The sequence below is a fragment of the Fragaria vesca genome, linkage group LG3 (genome assembly GCF_000184155.1).
Source record: "Fragaria vesca subsp. vesca linkage group LG3, FraVesHawaii_1.0, whole genome shotgun sequence".
NCBI lineage: Eukaryota > Viridiplantae > Streptophyta > Magnoliopsida > Rosales > Rosaceae > Fragaria > Fragaria vesca.
The window spans coordinates 27,293,568-27,314,319 of record NC_020493.1 but is presented as its reverse complement, the minus strand read 5'-3'; the positions used below and the strand labels follow the sequence as shown (position 1 = coordinate 27,314,319).

General features: G+C 37.8%; 2 protein-coding genes and 1 non-coding gene across 3 annotated transcripts in view; 1 reads left to right on the top strand and 2 right to left on the bottom strand.

Annotated features, from left to right (window-relative positions):
- Window positions 1-93: 93 nt before the first annotated feature.
- LOC101292878 lies at window positions 94-6,772 on the bottom strand. Its single transcript, XM_004295139.1, has 5 exons — window positions 6,476-6,772; window positions 3,097-3,939; window positions 2,079-2,789; window positions 1,062-1,772; window positions 94-754 (listed from the first exon to the last, which is right to left on the bottom strand). Exons 2-5 carry the CDS (start codon window positions 3,934-3,936, stop codon window positions 506-508), a joined length of 2,511 nt encoding a protein of 836 aa, XP_004295187.1. The 5' UTR covers window positions 3,937-3,939; window positions 6,476-6,772; the 3' UTR covers window positions 94-505.
- Window positions 6,773-11,243: 4,471 nt separating this feature from the next.
- On the top strand, window positions 11,244-14,022 carry LOC101300706. Its single transcript, XR_184335.1, has 2 exons — window positions 11,244-12,320; window positions 13,605-14,022. It is a non-coding gene; the product is annotated as an uncharacterized LOC101300706 (transcript).
- Window positions 14,023-14,316: 294 nt separating this feature from the next.
- The window catches only part of LOC101295505, a 47,035-nt gene continuing 40,599 nt past the window's right edge, over window positions 14,317-20,752 (bottom strand). Inside the window, exons 14-19 of the mRNA XM_004296281.1 lie at window positions 16,063-17,203; window positions 15,501-15,743; window positions 15,297-15,401; window positions 15,069-15,224; window positions 14,738-14,935; window positions 14,317-14,658 (exon numbers count right to left, since the gene is read on the bottom strand). Of these exons, the coding sequence (XP_004296329.1) occupies window positions 14,434-14,658; window positions 14,738-14,935; window positions 15,069-15,224; window positions 15,297-15,401; window positions 15,501-15,743; window positions 16,063-17,203 (2,068 nt within the window). The 3' untranslated portion in view covers window positions 14,317-14,433. The remainder of the gene's footprint in view (window positions 14,659-14,737; window positions 14,936-15,068; window positions 15,225-15,296; window positions 15,402-15,500; window positions 15,744-16,062; window positions 17,204-20,752) is intronic.

The following is a 20,752-nucleotide window of genomic DNA, read 5'->3' as shown; positions in this document are numbered from 1 at the left end:
ATTTCTTATTAAATCAAAAGATCTGAATATTAACCCAGTACCATTTGATCTAACAGCATTAAATCTAAAGATCTGATTACTAACCCAATACCATTTGGTCTAACGGCATAATCTCTTCTTATTAATAAATAGAACACTGAATTCGACTCACGAAGTTGTAATATATGATAAAAAAAAAATATAAATACTAAACTACAATACAATACTACAATACACCCGAGATACCTAATCAATACATCCAGTCATTACAAACAATAAGTAAATGATCATGAAGGTCTAGAAATTCTTAACTGTCATCAATAAATTAGTACTTTGGATAATTGTTAATAATAAACAACGTAGAACTTTTGAACCAGCATTTTGGAGTTCCCGTTGGGAGCCATATTCATCAATTTGGGTAGATCCTGCTTCCCCACAACTTTGACTTCTACCTCAGGATTACCCACACCACTGTTAACAAGCACATCTTGGATTCTCGCATCCCCCTCAAGCAGTTCGATCAGGTTTACCACCAACCAGTTCCATTAGCTGCCCATGTACTTGTACTCTCAGAGGGAGAAGCACCCATTAAAATCTCAGAGGGAGTTATTGGATGGGTTGGATGTTTGAACATGATCCGAGGATTGAGCACACCAGATACTTCATCTTTTGCAATTTTCTTCTTCTTTTCAGCTTCTTCATCCTTCATTCTATCTGAGACAGTAGCCGCCCTTGCCCTCAGCTTTTGCAAGTATTCTCTTTCCTTATCACATAGCTGCACATATGATGAAAAACCATAGTTAACAGAAAGGATACTGGACAAGAAAACAAGGTTTGGTTACACAAAACACAACCCCAACACATGCAAACATAGAACCTTTTGCTCATCCCAAGATATAGGCAGGTGAAATGAGACACAAAATAACATACTAATATACCAGTTCACCAAATAATAAATGACTTGAAGACCGACTTAAATGGCAGTAGCATAATTTTGGAGAAGATACTAAGACTGCTTTACTAACTTAAGCCAAAAATAATTGGTACGTGAATAGACATGTGCAAGATAATTAAATGCCCACCTGTTTTACCAGATCATGCATGGCCGTACGTTGAGGAACTGCAGCTTCTCTTGAGGGGGGACTCAAACTCCCACCTGCTTCATTGAAGGACTCTACTGAGTTGAGCACACCTAATGACAGGGAAGATGGACCTGATATTTGCATAATCTTCCATTCCTGTTTTCTTGACTTTGCATTTGGTGTTTGTAGTTGCAATGTGGTTGTGGCAGTCGCCAACCCAGATTCATCTTTTGCAGACTGTTCCTGATCTTCCTCTACATAATGAAGCTGAGCAAGTGGTTCAGACATGCTGGCACCATCACCTTGCCAAGCTTCCTCTGTAATACAAAATTCTGATGATATTGCAGGGAAATTCCGGGCCATTACAATTCCAAGGTCTGATGCCTGGGAGCAAAAGAACTTCTTATCTTCTGAAACAGCATTTTGGAGTTCCTGCTGGCAGCCAAATTCCTCAATTTGAGTACATCTTGCATCACCCACAACCTTGACTTCTACCTCAGGATTACCCACATCACTGTTAACAAGCACATCTTGGATTCTCGCATCCCCATGGATTGGACGTTTGAACATGATAGGAAGATTGAGCACACTAGATACTTCATCTTTTGCAATTTTCTTCTTCTTTTCAGCTTCTTCCTTCTTTATTCTATCTAAGACAGTAGCCGCCCTTGCCCTCAGCTTTTGCAAGTATTCTTTTTCCTCATCACATAGCTGCACATATGATGAGGAGCCATAGTTAACAGAAAGGATACTGGACAAGAAAACAAGGCTTGATTACACAAAACACAACCACAACACATGCAAACATAGAACCTTTTGCTCATCCCATGATAAAGGCAGGTGAATGAGACACAAATTAACATACTAATATACCAGTTCACCAAATAACAAATGACTTGAAGACCAACTTAAATGGCAGTAGCATAATTTTGGAGAAGATACTAAGCCTGCTTTACTAACTTAAGCCGAAAATAACTGGTACGTGAGCAGACATGTGCAAGATAATTAAATGCCCACCTGTTTTACCAGATCATGCATGGCCGTACGTCGAGGAACTGCAGCTTCTCTTGAGGGGGGACTCAAACTCCCACCTGCTTCATTGAAAGACTCTACTGAGTTGAGCACACCTAATGATGGGGAAGATGGACCTGATATTTGCATAATCTTCCATTCCTGTTTTCTTGACTTTGCATTTGGTGTTTGTAGTTGCGACGTGGTTGTGGCAGTCGCCGACCCAGATTCATCTTTTGCAGACTGTTCCTGATCTTCCTCTACATAATGAAGCTGAGCAAGTGGTTCAGACATGCTGGCACCATCATCTTGCCGAGCTTCCTCTGTAATACAAATTTCTGATGATATTGCAGGGAAATTCCGGGCCATTACAATTCCAAGATCTGATGCCTGGGAGCAAAAGAACTTCGTATCTTCTGAAACAGCATTTTGGAGTTCCTGCTGACAGCCAAATTCCTCAATTTGAGTAGATCTTGCATCACCCACAACCTTGACTTCTACCTCAGGATTACCCACATCACTGTTAACAAGCACATCTTGGATTCTCGCATCCCCAGGGATTGGATGTTTGAACATGATAGGAAGATTGAGCACACTAGATACTTCATCTTTTGCAATTTTATTCTTCTTTTCAGCTTCTTCCTTCTTTATTCTATCTAAGACAGTAGCCGCCTTTGCCCTCAGCTTTTGCAAGTATTCTCTTTCCTCATCACATAGCTGCACATATGATGAAAAGCCATGGTTAACAGAAAGGATACTGGACAAGAAAACAAGGTTTGATTACAAAAAACACAACCACAACACATGCAAACATAGAACCTTTTGCTCATCCCATGATATAGGCAGGCGAAATGAGACACAAAATAACATACTAATATACCAGTTCACCAAATAATAAATGACTTGAAGACCGACTTAAATGGCAGTAGCATAATTTTGGAGAAGATACTAAGCCTGCTTTACTAACTTAAGCCGAAAATAATTGGTACGTGAGTAGACATGTGCAAGATAATTAAATGCCCACCTGTTTTACCAGATCATGCATGGCCGTACGTTGAGGAACTGCAGCTTCTCTAGAGGGGGGACTCAAACTCCCACCTGCTTCATTGAAGGACTCTACTGAGTTGAGCACACCTAATGACGGGGAAGATGGACCTGATGCTTGCATATTCTTCCATTCCTGTTTTCTTGACTTTGCATTTGGTGTTTGTAGTTGCGACGTGGTTGTGGCAGTAGCCGACCCAGATACATCTTTTGCAGACTGTTCCTGATCTTCCTCTTCATAATTAGGCTGAGCAAGCGGTTCAGACATGCTAGCACCCTCACCTTGCCAAGCTTCCTCTGTAGTATAAAATTCTGATGATATTGCGCAGAAATTCCGGGCCATTTCAATTCCATGAGCTGATGCCTGGGAGCAAAAGAACTTCTCCATATTTTCTGAAACACCATTTTGGAGTTCCTGCTGGGAGCCAAATTCATCAATTTGAATAGATATTGCATCACCCACCGCTTTGACTTCTACCTCAGGATTGCCCACATCACTGTTAACAAGCACATCTTGGATTCTTGCATCCCCCTCAATCAGTTCAGGTTTACCTTCAAGCAGTTCCATTAGCTCATATAATGAAGAAGCAGTGTTGCTGTCAACTGTATTTGTATTTTCGGAGGAAGAAGCAGCCATTAAAATCTCAGAGGGAGGTATTGGATGGATTGGATGTTTGAACAGGATACGAAGATTGAGCACACAAGATACTTCATCTTGTACAATTTTCTTCTTTTTATACTCAACTTCTTCAACCACCAGAGCATCAGAAACAGCTTTATTTTGTTTTTCCATGTCAGCGAAACCTTCAAGCAGTTTCATTAGCTGCACATATGATGAAAAGCCATAGTTAACAAAAAGGATAAGGGACAAGAAAACAAGGTTTGATTACACAAAACATAATCATAACACATGCAAACATAGAACCTTTTGCTCTCTACATATGATAGTTCTGCTAATATCAATTAATAGGGCTGTGTTCGGATCGGATCCATTTTCTAAAAATAGGATCCATGATTCGAACCGTTTAATTTATGCCGTTCGGATTATGTATTTTTAAACACATGATCCGAATGGATCTAGATTAAAAAAAAAAAAACGGTTCGGATCTTGCCGTAAGGATGGCAACGGGGAGGGTAGGGTCAGGGGATTAAAAGACCATAATCATACCCTAGTTCATTCCGCATCCCCATACATGCCCCAATAGTGGGATTCCCCGTCCCCATACCTTTTGGGGATTACGTTTCCATACCCGTCCTGATCCCCATCAACAATTATGTAATAAATTAATTTATAAAGTACGAAATATAGAAGTATGAAATTAATATCAAATACCAAAATAAATAAGTTTCATGATTCAATCCAGTAATCTCTACTATTAGAATGCCAGGCACCCTCTTTGGTGTCATGGTGAAGCCTTTTTTTGAATTACCTGAAAACCAAGATAATAGAAAATTCTCAAAGAAAATAAACATAAGCTATTATGGGGAAAACACCACTAGACTTTTATGGAGCAAAAAAGGACGGGGAGGAAAAAAACACTAGACTTTTATGGAGAAAAACACCACTAGACTTTTATGGAGAGAAAAAAGGATGTGGTCTGTTCCCGCTTTTGGTGGAGCAGTTATCTAAGAAATAAGATAATCATATTCATTTCAAGTGGAGCAGTTCAAGTTAAACTTCTCCCATTTTATATATCCACGTATCTGCACGGAGATGCACGAGTAAAAGGCTAGTAATATATAAAAAAAAGATTTCTTTAAATATTTATGAAGAGAATCACACAAAAAATTAGAAAAAAGATTTTTACATAAATATATATTTATATTAATAAATTATATATAATAATATTTCCATCCTTAATAGGTGGGGATGAGGACGAATATCAAAATACCATACCCGCCCCCTACCCGATTTAAGAATCCAAATACTGGGCATCCCCATCCTGTTACCTGTTTATCCCCCGTATATCTCCCCCATTAGGGTCAAACTACCCTACCCACTAGGGATTATTGCCATCCCTAGATCTCGGTTTTTTTTGCGATTCCATAATACCAATTCCAATTTTCCATACAACTTTTTCAAGTCTCAACTCAAACCATTTTCATGTTTAAAAAAAAAAAAATAAATAAACATATTTCCAATATTCTAAGTTACTGCCCTAGGGTATACGGTTTTAGGGTTTAGGGTTTAGGGTTTGTTGGAGGGAGCAGAATTTGTTGGAGGTGGGTCAAGTGATAGAGGATTGTAAGGCTTATATGCAAGCCTTTCAGTCCATCCAAATTCAGCACATCTTCAGAGAAGCAAATAGTGCGGCCCATAGGTTAGCTCACCTTGCTAGTATTGGGTTCCTTGATGATGTTTGGTTAGATAAGACACCTGCAATGTTCTCTATGAGGATATTAGCTATCTATCTAAATGTAGCTCCGGGTTGAGGTTTTATGTCTCCTTGCAGCAATATATTATATTTAATAAAATAAGTGGATCCTCCCAACTAGGCTGGGTTCCAAGCCATTTAAAAAATAAAAAATAAAAAAATCCAAAAGTTCATACCAACTTGGACACAAAATAGCATTAAGCATCAAGGCAATTCAAAGTTTCAAACTTAGCAAGGTATTGACAAATTTCAAGCAAACTACTGCAATTCTCAACAATAACAAGCTGCAACAAGCCAATAACAAGGTAAACAAACAGCTCCAAACATCCAAAACACCACCAACAATCCAACGGGGTAACATTCTTAGTCAATTTTGTGTTTAATCTTTTCATTACCCTAACAATCTGACTACCTACTATAGATCTAGTTCAATCAAACAGTTTACATTTTTTTTTTCAGGATCCGATCAGAATACGAACTTCCATTATACAAGAGAAGCCACATTTTAATTAATCATGATCCCATCCGAACCACCTTATTCGGATCGGATCGACTCAGAACCAGCCGGACCAAACATCCAGCCCCAATGACAGTTGAGCTAGAAGAGGCTATGATGATACAGAATTATGAGCGAGTATGGAGCTAGGGTTTGAGAATAAAAAATAAAATAAAAAACAAAGATAAAGAATAGAGAAGCAGGCGTGAGAGAGAAAGGAGATTGGGAAAGGCAGCAAGGCAGAGTTGAACGACTGTAGAAAAACTAGGGTTTCAGAGAAAAAAAAATCAGATCTAGCAAATTGCATCAGCTTTCTTAGCAACAAATCACCATTAACATGCTCAGAATACAAATTCCAAAGCTTCGATTCAACCATTAGGAAGCAAATCGTAGAGATAGCTGTATATCTTCAGCAAATCCATAACAAAATCTTCAACAAACGAAGAGAGAATCACTTATCTGAAGAGAAAGTAGCTGGAAAAAAATACCTGCAAAATCGATATCAACCCGGTTTGGTCGGCGCGGCACCGCAGGGGTTCTCTCAATTATCGGTTTAAAGTGATAATGGTAAACAGTTTGCATAAATAGGCCTGGCAATTTGGCCCGCGGGCTGCGAGCCCGCCCGAAACCCGCCCATTAAATACCCGCTCAAACCCACCCGTTTGACAAAACGTGTTAAAAGGAATGAGAAGAAGAGATTGGGTCTTTCACTCTTTCTGCTTTAAGTTCTCAGAAACCCATCACTGCTTCTCTGAGTTCTCTCTGATTGGGTTCTGGGTTTTCAAAGCAACCAATGCATCTTTGACCTCTGCGAGAGAGAGAGAGAGAGAGAGAGATGGCTGTTGGGTTTTGGATTCAACACTTCGACTCTGATGTTGATTCTTCTTTTTTTTGTGAATTCGAGTTGGGTATTCATTACCACAAAAATTGCATCAGACAACGGCTAAAAAACATCGTCTGATTGTTAAAGTTACCGTTGTTTTTTTACGTGTCATCTGATGCATTGTAGAAACGTGTCTGATTGTTGTCGACAGCCATAAAATGTCAACACATGTCGACAGCGTATTAACATACATTCACACCACAGTTAATTTGTGTAACAGTTGTGTGACACCTAATCACACAATTATTGTTATTAGACCTGTTATCTGATATAGACACATAAGTCGGTTTTAGTGAAAAATTTCAGCTTAATTTCTTTTTAATTATATATATATATATATATTATTATTGCTAGAATCCAGTTTTATATTTAGAAAGAAAAAAAAATACAATAACAATAAACATTGACTACAGATTGATTTCAATTCCACTGTATAGAAACTGAGTTCAATAAGTTGATGACCTATTACAAAGGTAAAGATTGAAAATTCATATGTTATATTTCCTAGCTATCTTGATTGTGTGTCTCTCGAAACAAGTAAAACATAATGCCTATCTCAACATCACATTGTGCGTTCTTGTGCATTATTCTCTTTGGTAAGCTCTTGGTAACATTATACAATATGTATTGGCATGGACAAAGGATGCAGCATGGAAAGAACACCACCTTGCAGACCAAATGTCCACAACAAAACACACTTTACAATGTGCACTTCAACTCCTAATGGTTGGAACTTTCTGAAACAGATATGGTAAAGTGTAAGAGCAACATCATTCATCAATGCTAGCTAGATTGATTGATATGAAAGTGCAAGAGCAGAAGATTACCATGAGTGTAGTCTGAAATAAGAACGATATCCAGCATCGCAAAGAACCAACTTACTTGTAAGTTGTAACCACACAATTCACCAAGACACTCTCATGCCAATGTTCATCAGTAAGCACATCTATTGTAAAGAGAAAAATAATTATAATGCATATTATAGATCATTACTAGATATCATGTACAAATACAAAGACATTCTAACATTTCCCTTCTTTCTCAGTATCACGACCAACACAAACGGATGCTCCCCTATTTCCACTCCATGTGATTTGTTGGGACGAATTGTCATGAAATTAGTAACTAAATAAGAATATATGGAAAACTTCTGCCAAGTTTGATACACACCGCAAAGAGGTTAAAATAGATTTAGCTAACTAAGATTGTTTAACATACCAAAGAGAAAGTGTGGATATCAATAGTATCATGTTGACTGGTCACTCTCCTCTCGTTGCCTTCTCCATAAGCACAAATGTGCTCCTTCTATCGCTTGCTCAGTTTTGTCAATAGCCTTCTTGATTACTTCATACCCACCATCATTTCTCATTGACTTGGTACTGATATGTACAAGTTCAAAAATTTAATGATCTACAGTCATAAAACACTCTGGCTCTAGTTATAAGCACAATTTGCAGTCAAATTTGACAATAAAATTGAACAGGGAGCTACATGTAGCTGTAGTGAGCACCCGCACTATTCCAGTCACCCTGAATGAAAAAGTAAAAAGCTGTAAAGAAACAAACTAGTAGAACAACATGAAAACACCTAAAATATTCTCATGGTGTGTGAACAAACCAAACTTCCAAGTCTCCAACATAGGAGTACAGTCAGTAAATCATGAGTCAAGAGACTAGTCAAAATCTCAGTTAGCAAGGCAAAGCATATAAAGAACTGAATTATGCTTTGAGTTACCTATATATATGAATCAATATCCAAGATAGCTAGGATCTCCAGTATGCTCAAGCTTCACATTGAGCAAGACATGAGTATCAGCATTCATAAGAACACCAGTTTCCCTATCAGAATCATTCTCAACAGGACTGCCGAAGATCCTCCTATGCTTGCCAAGTTCCCAACAATACAAGAACCCGTCCACCAGGTCTTTGGGAGTGCAGTCTCAAGAAGATTTTCAGACACCCCTTGAATGAACTCCCTACTCCCAACCATAGATACAACACCAGTATTAGGATTATCGTATGTATATATTTTAGACAAAACACTAGCTGCAACTATCATTCGATCAAAAAGAAATTTACAGTATATGTACAACTATGAACTATCAACTAACAATTAATAGTTAAGCCAACTATCAACTCAAGTATGACATTCGAGCACAATATAATGGATTAACAAGAAGCCAACCAAGTATATATACACATACTTGGGAGATTTTCCCCCAAAATGTTGTATAGGCTTGAGCCTATATAGCCCACCGTTTAAATCCACCCCTGTCATGAACTTACACATGATAACAACACAATTAAATAACAACAAGCACTCAGTGAGCTCTGTAACCTTGAAGATAAGCATATATAATCAAAGTAAAGTTTTACTTTTGCGATGATATGGGATTATGGGTAAAGAATTATGAAGCTATAGTACATAAGAAAGTGAATCCAAATAAGGATCACAATGTTTAAATCGTGAAGCAAACAAACAAAACTAAACTAAAAGGTTGGCTCTTTATTGACACAAGCTAGTAGTTTATGTTGAACACGTTAAAGATCTGAGCTTTAACCCAAGTTGAAGTAGTTCCACCCACAATGTCTCTAAAACAAAGCAAACAACCTATAAATCAAAAACATATCTGTTTAGTTCTTCTCACCTTCCCTGCCACAAGGAGGTCAAACCTAAGTCTGGATAACAACCATAATCAACTCCTACAAATACCATGAATAAACATTAAATGCAACCGTGCAAATTACCCTTAAAGCATCAAGGTTCTAACTACCGTTCTATTACTTCAAAGATTAAGCATAAAATGGTATCTATAGAAAACTGTACAACTTCAATATGGACAAGAACTTTGTATAACTTAAAGCCTACCTCCCCAACTGTTAAAAGTCCAATCAATGCCAGCAACCTTTGGCTCTAGGCTTCATCCTATGACGAACTAAAAATGAGGAGACCATGACGGGAAAATTACCAGATCTCTGACGATGACAAACACATACGACGAGGACATTGCCGGACTGAAATTTCCAGATCTGAGATTGCCGCGATGACATCAGCGACATCATCATCTCCCAGGACAGAATTGATCTGAAATCGAAATTTGGGTTTAGGGTTTTGTAATTGGGGGAGATGGCTGAGAATGAGATGGTCTAGGGCTGAATGAGAGATCGATAAGTGAGGGCTCGCGAGGATATAGTCAGAGAGAGCTAAGGGCTCGGGAGTTTTCTGGGAGAGAGAGGTTGGGTGTTTTGGGAGAGAGAGAGCTGGGTGTTTCGGGAGAGACCGAAGAGAGATGAGAGGCGCGAGGGAATGAATGAGAGAGAGAGAGAGAGAGACGCGCGCTTTGGGGAGAGCCAGGAGCGCTTGGGGTTGGAAGGACTGAGAGAGTGTTTGTCGAGGCGCGCGCACATAGGGTTAGTTTTTTTTTTTTCTTTTTTGTCTTTTGGGTGGAAAGTTGGCAAAAGCTGGACTGCGGGCGATGTACCGTACACCAGACGGTGCCGTTAACCAAAGGATAGTTAAGTAATTTATGTTCGTCACGGTAACTGCCTGATTTCACTGCTTTACTGAGAGATAGAACAGAGAATTCGCCCGAGGTCGATCCCCAACCGCGTCTCTATCCTTCGTCAACTATTTCGATCGATTCGAAGTTCTGCATCTAGACACAAATAACGCAGAGGTTGCTGAGACAGAAGAGTGGAATCATTTCTAAAGGATTGGAAGACACAATCCGGATCTGGAATCGGAAACCCAGAGAGATTAGCGACGAAGCTTATTGCCAGGAGTTCTGAGTCATCGCCGGAAACCCAATACAATCTGATTCAGGTTCCTTCTCTTTCTCAATATCACGATTTGTTAGACATAACCAAAAGAGCAGCTTACGGATCTGAAGTGACTTATATCGAATGGGTTGCGAGAGCATTACTGATATGTTGTCAACCTGATATGACTTCTATTAGTCGTGGTGTAATATACTACATAGAGCGAAAGATATGTTGGGTGATTAGCTAATTGAACTTCGGGTGATGTGTGATTCTGCTACAGCATTGCTCGAAAGATTTTGCTGTCAAATCTAGCTTAAAATTTTGTCGCCATGGCTGTCTTAAGAATGCAATTCTGTTGAATCATATGAGTTTGCAGTGATTATGTTGCGCCAATATAATTATGGAGAACCTCAAATCTCCATACGATTCTTTGTTAGGGTTCTTCGATGTTTTACATGTTTCTCTGTAATCTGCATTGTTTAGATTTTAACCAGTTGCGGCATGCCTTGAGCATGTTAGAATTAAAATAGGGTAAACTTGAATTCAATATCGAGTATTTCTCTTATGCATAACATGTGGCATTGATTTTGTATAGCAGATTTAGAATGGCGGTGGTTCTAGAATGTGACAATACTGATGTAAATTCAGTTACATGTATAGCTCGGTATATAAAGTTTTGCAAAGATAAATATTTTTAAATCTGTCTTAAGCCTTTGGTTCCATGGTTATTACCCTTTATGCCTGAAACAGGTCCATGGCAGACAGAAGGGAGCCCACTTGCAGACACCGAAGAGGCAAGAACAATGTGTTTGGGTTTGTGTTTGTCAAACATTTTCATAGGGATGCGGGTGTTTAAAAGTGTATTCCATCTGCACCATGTACTTACGATTGAAATTGCATCTTCAAGTATGGGTAGCTAACAAAAAAAAGCAATACAGAGACCCATATAGTTTATATCTTTATAATTAGAATCATACTTGAATCAGCACGATTGTCTGGTATAGGGCTTCTATCAAAAACAGTGCACACTAGTTATAGGCCCTGTTGTTCATCCTACGAAATTCAAGTAGTTTTAAGCCCTTTTTATTCATCCATCAAAATTTTGGTAATTTGATCCTTATTGCAGTGTCCGAATATATATTCAAAACTGTCTCTTAACTTCATAAGTATCACTAATATTTTTCGTTTTTCCAACTAATAGAAAAGGTCGAAGTGAAAGTTGACTCTGCTAACAGAGTTGTGCGGTGTCATTTAGTTTAGCATAAACATATGTGGTTTAGGTAAACTGCAATTGGAATTTGAAGAGCTGTGTAACGTGTGATGTGATAGAGTTTATTTACCATACTAGAATCTATTTAGTACTGGTAGGTTAGTAAATGTGTAAAATTAATTGCATATTACAAGAATGATAATCCCTCCCTCCCTCGGTGTTGCAATGTGTCCTATGCCATAATAGAATTGCATATTACAAGAATGGTAATATGCATTATGCTTCTTTCTGTCTTCTGGTTCGACATATGCTTATTCTGCCTTGATCCTTCAATTATCAACTGCGCATATATATAATTGTCCCGCAGGATGGAATCGAAAGCAGTCATTTATGCATTCAAGGATTCAATAGCAGTAATGTCATTTTTAATCTATCGATCGTCAGGTTGTGTCTTAAGGCGAAGGCATCTTGGCTTGAAGGTCAGTATTATATCTAGATTTTTTTAACCTTGTTGGAGTGTTTTAATTCTGTTCTGAAGGGGTTGAATTATATATGTTCAAATTACCTTTTCAGCTTAAGATTTAGGAGGATGTTTGCATTAGTCTTTGATTGCTGTGTTGGTCGAGTTTTGTTTATGCCCCACCTCTCTCTCTCTCTCTCTCTCTCTCTCTCTCTCACATGTTGTAGAATCCACATTTGCAGCTTTTTGGCATCTCAGTGGGATTGAAAATATAGGCCTGTTATCATGTGGATGGAGAGATAATTACTCGTATCTTTTTTGTATTTCTTCAATTGATGTTGTTGAGGCAGTAGGTGAGAATTTGGATAAGATAACTTCCTTATTTTTGCAATTCTACAGATTTGAAAATATAGGTTGATGAGTTGACATTGGTCTCATTTTGTGACAAGATAGAGATTCTTGTTTAATGGTAGGAAATGCTGTTAAGAACTTAAAAGAGGATGTTCCATCAAGTCACTTGGCCTTTGCTAAGAATTAAATAAATAGGTGTCTAAACCAAACCCTTCAATGGACAGTCAGGGACATGGCAGTCTTGCTGATCTTTTGGTCTGTTTTTGTTACCATGGTCCATTAATTATCCAGTTGGTTACTGCCTCCTCATTTTAGAGTGACCAGACTGTTTCTCAGGAAATAATTGTTCCATTTTATAAAATATCTGCTCTGGTGAATTGCAGCTTGAACTTCCTTATATCGTCCTGTTGTTGAGTTTTCATTTCAAGGATCATGTGCTAGTAGAGTGTTATTTATGATGAATAAAATGTTTATGATTGTTTTCATGGACTTAAATTTTACCCACACTTGCAGACTAAAACCTGAATCTTGCTTGTTCTATGGATAAGAATATACTTCGAATCTATGGTTTCAACTATAGGTTTGCTGTTATGGTAGAATTTTATCCATGAAATGTGTACTTCTCTTTTATCTATGTGCCCTCAAGCTACTTACAATTTCGCCTCCTCCACCCAAAGTCTTCCTAAACAATCCAATTGAGCACTTTTATTGAATTTGGTTATAATGCTGAAAAAGCTTGATTGGAAATAGTGATACATTTGATGCAACATGGTGTTTATACTATACTGTTATGAATGAATGCGTGCATTAATAATATTTTCTGTGTTCCCTACCAAAAGATATCTGAACTTGCCGAAATATAACCAGAAAAGTTGGTTAGAGCGTATAGCCTGCTTGAAATTTGGGCCCTCATAATTGTTACTGAACCAGTTGCCCTTCTTGCTGGAAACAGGTTCATGGAAGACAAAAGGCAAACCACTCGCCGTAGTTGGAAAAAAAAAAAAGGAAGGAGGAGCACCGCGTCATAGACACGCAAGTAACAACAACAGTTATAGTTGGTTCACGTGTTGTAATTATTTGTTCTTGTTGTTATTACTGCTAAAACAGCAGAATGGGAGAACATAAAAGAATATGTAATCATTTGTTCTTGTTTTTGTTGTTGTCACTGCTGAGAACAACAGAATGGGAGACACGTAGATTGTTGGATAACACCGATGTCCCAGCCATATTTGGGACGAGGAGGTTTGTTTTGTGGTACCACTGAACTGATGTCGATGAGTCCTCCTGTTTTTTGTAGTTTATTTTAATTATCAGAACATTGTTGTTCCCTTCTCTTGACTTTAAATATCGTAATGGTGTTTTTCCCTATTAATCTGCACCTCCATTAAATTGCAATGTGAAGTTATTTATAAGGGACAGCTGGACCTTTAATTTGTTTGGCTCTGTGAATAGTTTCGCAATTGGACATTGAGCTGCCATACATGAGTACTGGGTATATGCTGCAGAATTAGTATTCAGTTTTTGGAGGCTAGGTACCCGTTGATGATTTATATGTTAAAGCCTCTTCGACATATCATACACGATTATGCCAATGCAATTTGTTACGTGTTCATGTTTTCTTATAATGAACGTTACTACAATGTTTAAGAAATGGTGTATAACAATTTTGAAACCGGTAATTTAATCAAGACTTGATCATTAGATACCACCACAATCAAAATAAGAATATATAGTTTAATACACAGTTAATGACATGCATACGATGACATAGACTAGCTTGCTTAGCACTGGAGATCGTGGCGGCCTTGGTTGATTCGATAAGATGTTATGATCGATGCCATCTGTTGGATGCGGTCCATGGCGATTTCCAAGCAAACCATCCATCCCTGTACACAGGCTTCCTGATTTATTTCATAATATTCAGCGAGACGTACTTGCAGCTTTAGAATTGAAGTTATGCTCAAAGGAATATGTACTTGCACCACCAGTATGTCCCGAAGATCAACCTGCAAAATGCAAACAATTGTCACTGACAATCCATCACTATGTCAGATAACCAACCACAAAAATATCATCAAATCACACCTGACTACATAACCATGGTACAAGGCCGATATCAGTTTTATCTCTTTCTAGAGCACAACTAAATGCCTCATCATACTTGCATTCGCTCACCAACCTTGACAGCTTCACCTTTACTGCTTCACTCACAAGATTGCGTTGTTCCGCAATCAAATCTCTATGTAGATTTCGAGACAATCCTATTGCGGAGCTCAAAGCTAGCTGTAAATGACAACAGAATGCAAAGTCACACATAAAAAACCCAATGCATAATAACTTGTGAAAGAAAAGCAAAGAAGAGTTGTCAAAAATTAAACTATCAAAACAGAACTGAACCGACTATAAGCGCACACACATTTAACTCTTTGACCAATTTCGTATGCACAGGATACTTCCGAGGGGCAGAACCAATTCGTTTCAAATATTCAGCTTCTAACAGATCAAGCGTCGCTCTACATTTCCTCAGAAAGGAAGGTGCCATTGAAGAATCCATGATAGACCGGAGAGCATCCTACAGATACCATTAGTTAGTGTTCATTTTTCTTTCGCAAATGAAACAAAAATTACTATGAATTAAACATACCTCAAGAACTTGTTTAGCCAAAGTTCGAAACTGTGTGATAGTAGCTTCAAGTTTTGATTCGACCAAATTCTCCAATTGATTAACTGCTTTATCTCGCACTTCACTCTGCAGCACACACATCAATTAGACAAGCCAACTTTATTACAGAAAATGCTAGAACATCTAAAATTCTTACCTGACAGTAATCAGATACAGCCAAGGTACTGTCTGAGTTTGCTCTATACCTGGAGTGTTTGCACAAACAAAAGCGTCTTTAATATCAGCTAATTCATTTTTCACCTTTTTCTCTAACATGACTCCAAAGTCCTTGTTTACAAAGTCATCGATCAGACCAGTTACTTGTTTAGGAAACTCTTCAAGACGCTGAACCCACATAGCAACATTATCGGCCTCTATAGCCTTCATCACTGCCATCTGCTCTTGCAATTTTTCGTGCATATCCATTAGCTGCACATATGATGAAAAGCCATAGTTAACAGAAAGGATAATGGACAAGAAAACAAGGTTTGATTACACAAAACACAACCATAACACATGCAACATAGAACCTTTAGCTCTTCCCATGATATAGGCATGTGAAATGGGACAAGAAAGAACATATTGATATACCAGTTCACCAAATAATAAATGACTTGAAGACCGGCATAAATGGCAGTAGCATAGTTTTGGAGAAGATACTAAGCCTACTTTACCAAGTTAAGCAGAAAATAGTTGGTACGTCATAGACATGTGCAAGATAATTAAATGCCCAAATTTCAGCGCTCACCTTTTTCATCATATCCTGCACGGCCCTAATTTCCATGGCCATAGTTTGAGGAACTGCAGCTTCTCCAGAAGGGTTACTTGAACTCCCACCCGGTTCATTGGAGGACACTACTGAGCTGAACACACCTGGTGACGGGGAAGATGGACCTGATGCTTCCTGTTTTTTTGACTTTGCATTTGATGATTGTAGTTGCGACGTGGTTCTGGCAGTAGCCGATCCTGATACATCTTTTGCAGACTGGTCCTCATCTTCCTCTCCAGAATCAGGCTGAGCAAGTGGTTCAAACATGCTGGCACCATCACCTTGCCGAGCTTCCTCTGAAATTAATGATTCTGATGACGTTGCACAATAATCCCTAGCCATTCCAGTTACAATATCTAATGTCTGGGAGCCTAATTCATCAATTTGAGTAGATCTTGCTTCACCCACAACTTTGGCTTCTACCTCAAGATTACCCACATCACTGTTAACAACCACATCTTGGATTTTTGCATCCCCCTTAGTGCTGTTGTCAACTGTATTTGTATTGAGCAGACCAGAAATATCTTGTACACGTGGGTTTTTTGGTCCAGCATATCTCTCCTTCTTTTTCTGGGCCCTTCTGTTTCTAGTTTTATCCTTGTCGACCTCTGCTTGGATGTAACCTTCTAATAGTTTTTGTTCTATGCGTAAACAGCTGCTAGCGATAACATCTCCATCTCCTGCATTCTTTAAAACCTCCATACAATGATCTAACACATGCTCAACCTTAGGACTTCCACCTAACAGCCATGTACTCTCACTCGCTCCATCTAGAAGGCTGAAAAACTTCTCGGATTTTAGATTGAGAGTATCAGATTGAGCAATCTCCAAGAATCTAGCTCCCGACTGAAAATAAGTCAATTCAAATGCAAGAAAAGTATATTCCCATATAACCTCCGGGTTGATTTTGGTAAGAAACTCAATAACAGGAGTATTCTCCCGAGTAAAATTTTGTAAATCCTCAGCATTTAAACAAGACTTAACCAATGCCCTCTTGTTTTCATTCCTGAGGTTATCCCAATATTGCCCAAGGCTTTTATTTAGAGCTATCCTTTCATGTAGAGCTTGCTTCATATCCTCTTCTCGGTTATTCCTCTCTACCTCTTCCCACATACACATCCTGCTAAGGTTTAAGTTCGAGTAAAAAAACCTAGTACCATGTCTCATCCCCCCCTTGTCCTTCACCAACTCTCTGTAAGCATCGAGATCCACGCCTACAACAGTATGAAGCTAGGGTTTGAGAATCAAAACAAAAACAAAAAAAATCAAAGGTAAAGAATAGAGAAGCAGGCGTGAGAGAGACAAGAGATTGGGAAAGGCAGCAAGGAAGAGTTGAACAAGAGTGTAGGCAAACTAGGGTTTCAGAGAAAAAAAAATTCAGGTCTAGCAAATTGCATCAGCTTTCATAGCAACAAATCACCATTAACATGCTCAGAATACAAATCCAAAGCTTCGATTCAACAATTAGGAAGTAAATCGCAGAGATAATATCTTCACCAAATCCTTAACAAAAACTTCAACAAACGAAGAGATATCACCATTAACATGCTCAGAATACAAATCCAAAGACTTCGATTCAACAATTAGGAAGCAAATCGCAGAGATAGGTATACATCTTCACCAAATCCTTAACAAAATCTTCAACAAACAAACGAAGAGAGAATCACTTATCTGAAAAGAAAGTAGCTAGAAAAAAAAAAAAATGCCTGACCCCATGGCCGAAGATACGCGAAGCTGTGGAGTTGAAGTGGGGGTTTGGGGTTTGGGGTTTCGGCGGTGAAGAATAAAGAAGGTAATGAGCAATGTATTTATATACCATGGATTTCTAATCAAATTTTCGGTCTCGCCCTTGTGATGGATTCTTAGCCTATTTTGGGCCTAAGTAAGATTTCTAACGGGCTAATTACGTAGAAATCTATTTGAGATATTTTCTCTTATATAAGTCTACTTAAATATTTTTACTTACATAAGTCTAATCCAGCTAGGTCCAGCCCAAATATCTTTTCATGTTAGATATTAGCTTTTAACTTAATTACGCATCTCTCATCATAACCTAATTCACACTCACACTTTCTCCACCCACACACACTCATCTAAAAAGCAGCTCTCTCTCTCTCTCTCTCTCTCTCTCTCTCTCTCTCTCTCATCTTCCATGTGTTATTGATAGTTGCTTAGGTTATAATGGTTGAAACTATTAAGGAGGAAGAGAGAAACAAAAAGACACAGTATAGAGCAAGTTTACACCCATTTTATGTCACAATGAGAAAGAAGCAACTAATGAGGAGGAGGAACCAGTTAATGAAGAGGAACCAGTTAATGAGAAGAAGAACAAGAAAAGGAAGAAGTATGTTAAGAGAACTTCAATGGTTGATCGAATCAAGAATAAGAAAAGGAAGACTACTACAAGCAAAAGACTTTGATTATCCAAAGGGCAGAACAAGGAGCAGCAAGATTATTTGAACAACTTCGTATTCTTTGATTTGTAGTATCTTTTCGTATCCTTGGTTATAGCTTTCTGTTTCATTGGTAGTAGATTTTGTGAAGGGCAACTGTGTAGTTGTTGTGATACTGGCTGTGATACTGTGAAATATGAAAAGCTTGCTTGTGAAACTGTGATGATGTGTCTTTGTTGTGTTAATGTATCTGATCTTTTTTTTTTTATTAAAATATTGTATAGTCCTTTTGATTTAAAGTCGACATCTGTTTAGTTATTATGGTTTTATTTTAAATTGAATAGTCCTTAAAGTCACGATTTTTCATCCAAATAGTCCTTATAGTTTTATTTTAATTTGAATAGTCCTTAAAGTCACAATTTTTCATCTAAATAATCCTTACATCCTTTAACTGAGAAAATTGTCAGAATTACTATTTGGATGAAAAATCATGACTTTGAGTACTATTCAGATTAAAATAAAATCATAAGAACTATTTGGATGAAAAATCGTGACTTTAAGGACTATTCAGATTAAAATAAAACCAAAAGGATTAAACAGATGTCGACTTCAAACCACAAAGACTAACAATTCTAATTTTTTTTTTTANAGTAATTTTTTGTAGTAGTAACTTTTATGTTCCTTAGTAGTAGCTTTCTTGTTCCTTGGTAGTAGTTTTCTTATACTTTGGTAGTAGCTTTCTTGTATTTGTAAATTTTTTTAATTTGAATGTTCATTTCAGGTTTGTTATGAAGTTAAAACAGGATTTGCATACTTAACTTTTATATTGTGCGACTTAAACAGAAAGCTACCCTAAACCATAATATGGAATACACATTTCGTACCTTTCTTGTAGAAAGCTACAATAGCAGTTATCAAAAGATACTAAACATGTCTCAAAAAGATATTCAAACTGAAACTATAAAAAATGCGACAAAGTTGGTTTCAAATCGTCACCATAACAAGTAAAATTTACAATCACTTGAATGCGTGAATATGGTCAATATAATGAAGCAAGCTATATGAATAAAACAAAGTTCCACAATGTGACTACGGCAAAGTAAAAAAGCTTCGACTAGATGTAAAAACCACTCCTAATGTACTCCAAATCTACTCTCTGTGTCAAAGAATGCTACTCCTTGTGTTGTCAAATGCCTTAATTAGATGTAAATCAAAAGCTACCGCCAATACAAACAAAAGCTACTATATCTGTAACCAAAAGATACTACTTATGTTCTAAAAATATACTCCATATGCTCATGGCTTCAGATTGGTGTTGTTCATGTTGCTTTGTTATGGCGCCCCAATTGACCACACCGACCACACCTGATTGCTCCCCTCTTCCCACCTTTTGCAGAAGACTTCATCCGAACTGATTTTGGCCGACCAGATGACCTCCTAACCAAGGGAGGCTACACAATTGCAGATGTAGTTGTGCATCCACATAGAACTTGTCAATATTAGGTATTGGCTGAATACCATGCGCGTACGCCTCAGTGTAGCTTTGGCAAGTGTGAAAGTACTCGATGTATGCATATACAGTTTGATCTCCAACTTTTTGGATGGCAGCAAGAGAGTGTGAACATGGGAATGAGTTGATTTACTAGTGATAGCAAGAACAAGTGTCGTCCTCAAGATCAACGGCGATCGATTTTTCAGCATAAACCTCCAAAAGAGTCTCACTGGACATGCTAACTGACCAATGACGCCCCACCTCGCATATGGTTGTGCATCCATGGCTATGTCACTACAAATTCATAATATAGGAAAAACAATAAGTGTCTAATATAAAGGTACTTGCACAGTGCGAGAAAACTACTACCACATAATGGTAAAAACACTATAACAGTTACGAAAACATACTAAATATAATAAAATAAAGAGCAAAACAAAGTGAATACACAAAGGTCTGTTAAACAAACACAGTCAACACATAATTCTCACAATGCTTGAGTTCATTTCCTAAACAGTACGAGTAACTTTTATGAATTGCATTAGTATATTTCAGTGCACATGTAATCTAAAGCAAAATCAACAACTTCTAGCTATAAGATAAACATGATTTAGGTTCAGGAAAACATAATTGAAACCAATTGATGTTGTGAACGTTAAATCAAGCAAAACTAATTGATGAAAATTGAAAGCACAATATCAAATCAATTCACAACGCAATATCAAAGCACTACTACAAAGTAGAGAGAGAGAGAGAGAGAGAGAGAGAGAGAGAGAGAGAGCGG